The 6000-nt window shown below is 35.1% G+C and overlaps 1 protein-coding gene across 1 annotated transcript in view; it reads left to right on the forward strand.

Annotated features, from left to right (window-relative positions):
- Window positions 1-6000, forward strand: part of LOC120534550 (mucin-19-like) — a 131339-nt gene that overhangs the window by 121005 nt on the left and 4334 nt on the right. The window contains exons 45-50 of the mRNA XM_039762145.1: window positions 715-744; window positions 883-927; window positions 3143-3172; window positions 3311-3355; window positions 5567-5596; window positions 5735-5997. Coding sequence (XP_039618079.1) covers window positions 715-744; window positions 883-927; window positions 3143-3172; window positions 3311-3355; window positions 5567-5596; window positions 5735-5997 — 443 coding nt within the window. The remainder of the gene's footprint in view (window positions 1-714; window positions 745-882; window positions 928-3142; window positions 3173-3310; window positions 3356-5566; window positions 5597-5734; window positions 5998-6000) is intronic.

Here is a 6000-nt window from a genome sequence, read left to right on the forward strand (position 1 = left end):
TTTCTCTCCCTGGGTATCCAGGAACAAAGAAGGTATTACAGTCTGTAAAAGAGAGAATTTAGCTTCATTTTATGGTTTGTGAGATAAAAAACATATGTATCTAAGCTGACTTTATTTTTCAATGAAATGAGGGATTTTTTCATGACCGCAATCTCATATTGAATAAAGAGTGTAATTTATTTTCAGGGTTGCATTCGACCAAATATGGCAATACCTCTTGCTATTAAATTCTAAATATCAGGTTATATACAGTGTACAGTAAAAGATTTAGCCATGTTTTTTTATTTTTTGTGTCTTAACAAAGTTATTGTGATATCCACTATTTTCTGAAATGCACTCGTACTTCAGGATTTCAGGGTCATTTCCTTTTAACATGGCATAGGGAGTTATGTGAAAGGTTTCGCAGAGCAGTAAAGATAAATGTTCCATACCAGAAAAAAATTACTTTCAAAAACACTGAAAGGATGATGGTTTTGCTTCAGGTTCAATGGCAACGTTTCACATTATTATTATCTTTTTTGCAGTAACGACCTCACCTGTCACAGAGACAACAACAACACCAGGAAAATTCATTTTTAAAATAAACGGCCATAAAGAGAAATGTTCCATAACAGAAGAAATATTATTTTGAGCACTCTGAATTGAAAAATGTTTTTCCTCAGATTTCTTGGTAGATTATGACATAATTATCATGTTCTTCTTTTTTTTTTGTAGTAACACCTACTGGATCAACCACATCACCAGGTAAATTCTGTTGTTAATGTAAACTATCATAAATAGAAATGTTCCATACCAGAAAAAATATTACTTTGAGGACTCTGAGCTGACAGATGTTTTTCTTTGGATTTAATGGTAATGTTTGACATTTTTATGTATTTTTAGTAGTATCAACGACAACCACTACAACTGGATCAACCACATCACCAGGTACGTTCTGTTTGCCAATTTGTTTTTTCAGGATTCTTAGAGAACTTTATGTGTTTTCTTTTGTTATTATTTTTATTATTCTTAAAATGAAAATTGCAATGGCTTCCATTTCGCGTTACTTTTTCCCCCTATGGCTGCCATTATTGTGTGCCCAGCGGGTTACAAAGTGCTTGTCACCTGACTCAGAATATGTACAACTCGTGAAGCGTAACCTGAAGGTGGCCATATTATGTAAGGTGACCTCACGATATTAAGCATTCCTTAAAATGACCTAAATTAAAGGATGTCTTAGAGTGACAAAGTAGTGCTGCAACCAATCAATTTCAGTAAATATCCTTAAAGGGCTTGAGTTTATAGAGACACCATCATTTTAAGTTACAAATCTCTGTCATTACTATACTGACCTCCTTTTATCCTGAAGAACCCTCTGATGCACCCTTCGACTACAAACAACAAATGTTCTGCCATTTCCTTTTAAATGAGTCCATTAAAGTAATGTTCTTGACAGTGGCCGCCATCTTTATCTGTTCTTTATTATTTTGTTAAATCAGTACAACTATCATCTTCAAGCGATGTTCTTTTCAATGAATTACTGAGTACCCAATCTTAAAATTGGCAAATTCAAATTTCTCTTGGAAGTATAGTGAGTTAATTCTTAGAGGTATGCTAAATCAGAACGTCTCATTGCATTGCAAACGATTGTTTTTTATGCACATTGGTGTTGTGGCCTTATGAAACTGTCGTCCTAAGTCTGAATTAGCACCACCTAGTTGTTTGTGTGCTGTTTGCTCCATGTCCCCATTTCTGATTTGGGTCCTCCTCTGGTTATTCCCGATTCTTTCAACACTCCTACAAACGTGCAGATTAGATGTACAGGGGACTCAAAACTGGCCCTGCTTAGTCTGTGTGAGTAGGTTCTACGATGGTCTGGTATCTTGCCCTGAGGTGTTTTCTAGGTCGATGTGAATGATGCAGGGATGTGTTCTACACCTCCCCTACCCCACCATCCCACACAGTGTGAAATGGATTAGGTGAACTGCAGAGTCTCATTTTACTTTTGAAAAACCACAGTTGCCCCAGTTTTGACATTAAAAGGTTTCTTCAGCTCTTGGAAATATCAGATAGCAATGTCCTGCATTACAAGCACAAGACCTTTTCAATGACTTCAGTCTTAACAAAAGCAGAACAATTCAGCGTGTCGCAGTGTTCAAAATGTGTTTTGTCAACTTTGTGAAATGTAACTTTCCAAAATGCTTAAGTGTAAAGTTTTTTTTGTTTAAGGCCGAAGAACTACAAAATTGAAAACTATAACAGACCAGCTTGTCCAAATATTTCAGAACAGCATTTACCATGTTTAATGCTTTGACTACTTGTCTTTACGTCAACGTTTTACCCATCAGAGGGATTTTTCCCTTTCCTTATGTAACTTAGAAATGATCAGAATTAGTTGACATTCCTCAGTTGATCAACATTCCTTAAACATTATCGAACAAGTGCAGAGTTTCTCTCCTGGGTATCCAGGAACAAAGAAGGTATTACAGTCTGTAAAAGAGAGAATTTAGCTTCATTTTATGGTTTGTGAGATAAAAAACATATGTATCTAAGCTGACTTTATTTTTCAATGAAATGAGGGATTTTTTCATGACCGCAATCTCATATTGAATAAAGAGTGTAATTTATTTTCAGGGTTGCATTCGACCAAATATGGCAATACCTCTTGCTATTAAATTCTAAATATCAGGTTATATACAGTGTACAGTAAAAGATTTAGCCATGTTTTTTTATTTTTTGTGTCTTAACAAAGTTATTGTGATATCCACTATTTTCTGAAATGCACTCGTACTTCAGGATTTCAGGGTCATTTCCTTTTAACATGGCATAGGGAGTTATGTGAAAGGTTTCGCAGAGCAGTAAAGATAAATGTTCCATACCAGAAAAAAATTACTTTCAAAAACACTGAAAGGATGATGGTTTTGCTTCAGGTTCAATGGCAACGTTTCACATTATTATTATCTTTTTTGCAGTAACGACCTCACCTGTCACAGAGACAACAACAACACCAGGAAAATTCATTTTTAAAATAAACGGCCATAAAGAGAAATGTTCCATAACAGAAGAAATATTATTTTGAGCACTCTGAATTGAAAAATGTTTTTCCTCAGATTTCTTGGTAGATTATGACATAATTATCATGTTCTTCTTTTTTTTTTTGTAGTAACACCTACTGGATCAACCACATCACCAGGTAAATTCTGTTGTTAATGTAAACTATCATAAATAGAAATGTTCCATACCAGAAAAAATATTACTTTGAGGACTCTGAGCTGACAGATGTTTTTCTTTGGATTTAATGGTAATGTTTGACATTTTTATGTATTTTTAGTAGTATCAACGACAACCACTACAACTGGATCAACCACATCACCAGGTACGTTCTGTTTGCCAATTTGTTTTTTCAGGATTCTTAGAGAACTTTATGTGTTTTCTTTTGTTATTATTTTTATTATTCTTAAAATGAAAATTGCAATGGCTTCCATTTCGTTACTTTTTCCCCTATGGCTGCCATTATTGTGTGCCCAGCGGTTACAAAGTGCTTGTCACCTGACTCAGAATATGTACAACTCGTGAAGCGTAACCTGAAGGTGGCCATATTATGTAAGGTGACCTCACGATATTAAGCATTCCTTAAAATGACCTAAATTAAAGGATGTCTTAGAGTGACAAAGTAGTGCTGCAACCAATCAATTTCAGTAAATATCCTTAAAGGGCTTGAGTTTATAGAGACACCATCATTTTAAGTTACAAATCTCTGTCATTACTATACTGACCTCCTTTTATCCTGAAGAACCCTCTGATGCACCCTTCGACTACAAACAACAAATGTTCTGCCATTTCCTTTTAAATGAGTCCATTAAAGTAATGTTCTTGACAGTGGCCGCCATCTTTATCTGTTCTTTATTATTTTGTTAAATCAGTACAACTATCATCTTCAAGCGATGTTCTTTTCAATGAATTACTGAGTACCCAATCTTAAAATTGGCAAATTCAAATTTCTCTTGGAAGTATAGTGAGTTAATTCTTAGAGGTATGCTAAATCAGAACGTCTCATTGCATTGCAAACGATTGTTTTTTATGCACATTGGTGTTGTGGCCTTATGAAACTGTCGTCCTAAGTCTGAATTCGCACCACCTAGTTGTTTGTGTGCTGTTTGCTCCATGTCCCCATTTCTGATTTGGGTCCTCCTCTGGTTATTCCCGATTCTTTCAACACTCCTACAAACGTGCAGATTAGATGTACAGGGGACTCAAAACTGGCCCTGCTTAGTCTGTGTGAGTAGGTTCTACGATGGTCTGGTATCTTGCCCTGAGGTGTTTTCTAGGTCGATGTGAATGATGCAGGGATGTGTTCTACACCTCCCCTACCCCACCATCCCACACAGTGTGAAATGGATTAGGTGAACTGCAGAGTCTCATTTTACTTTTGAAAAACCACAGTTGCCCCAGTTTTGACATTAAAAGGTTTCTTCAGCTCTTGGAAATATCAGATAGCAATGTCCTGCATTACAAGCACAAGACCTTTTCAATGACTTCAGTCTTAACAAAAGCAGAACAATTCAGCGTGTCGCAGTGTTCAAAATGTGTTTTGTCAACTTTGTGAAATGTAACTTTCCAAAATGCTTAAGTGTAAAGTTTTTTTTGTTTAAGGCCGAAGAACTACAAAATTGAAAACTATAACAGACCAGCTTGTCCAAATATTTCAGAACAGCATTTACCATGTTTAATGCTTTGACTACTTGTCTTTACGTCAACGTTTTACCCATCAGAGGGATTTTTCCCTTTCCTTATGTAACTTAGAAATGATCAGAATTAGTTGACATTCCTCAGTTGATCAACATTCCTTAAACATTATCGAACAAGTGCAGAGTTTCTCTCCCTGGGTATCCAGGAACAAAGAAGGTATTACAGTCTGTAAAAGAGAGAATTTAGCTTCATTTTATGGTTTGTGAGATAAAAAACATATGTATCTAAGCTGACTTTATTTTTCAATGAAATGAGGGATTTTTTCATGACCGCAATCTCATATTGAATAAAGAGTGTAATTTATTTTCAGGGTTGCATTCGACCAAATATGGCAATACCTCTTGCTATTAAATTCTAAATATCAGGTTATATACAGTGTACAGTAAAAGATTTAGCCATGTTTTTTTATTTTTTGTGTCTTAACAAAGTTATTGTGATATCCACTATTTTCTGAAATGCACTCGTACTTCAGGATTTCAGGGTCATTTCCTTTTAACATGGCATAGGGAGTTATGTGAAAGGTTTCGCAGAGCAGTAAAGATAAATGTTCCATACCAGAAAAAAATTACTTTCAAAAACACTGAAAGGATGATGGTTTTGCTTCAGGTTCAATGGCAACGTTTCACATTATTATTATCTTTTTTGCAGTAACGACCTCACCTGTCACAGAGACAACAACAACACCAGGAAAATTCATTTTTAAAATAAACGGCCATAAAGAGAAATGTTCCATAACAGAAGAAATATTATTTTGAGCACTCTGAATTGAAAAATGTTTTTCCTCAGATTTCTTGGTAGATTATGACATAATTATCATGTTCTTCTTTTTTTTTTGTAGTAACACCTACTGGATCAACCACATCACCAGGTAAATTCTGTTGTTAATGTAAACTATCATAAATAGAAATGTTCCATACCAGAAAAAATATTACTTTGAGGACTCTGAGCTGACAGATGTTTTTCTTTGGATTTAATGGTAATGTTTGACATTTTTATGTATTTTTAGTAGTATCAACGACAACCACTACAACTGGATCAACCACATCACCAGGTACGTTCTGTTTGCCAATTTGTTTTTTCAGGATTCTTAGAGAACTTTATGTGTTTTCTTTTGTTATTATTTTTATTATTCTTAAAATGAAAATTGCAATGGCTTCCATTTCGCGTTACTTTTTCCCCCTATGGCTGCCATTATTGTGTGCCCAGCGGGTTACAAAGTGCTTGTCACCTGACTCAGAATATGTACAACTCGTGAAGCGTAACCTGAAGGTG

This window comes from Polypterus senegalus, chromosome 8 (assembly GCF_016835505.1).
Source record: "Polypterus senegalus isolate Bchr_013 chromosome 8, ASM1683550v1, whole genome shotgun sequence".
NCBI lineage: Eukaryota > Metazoa > Chordata > Cladistia > Polypteriformes > Polypteridae > Polypterus > Polypterus senegalus.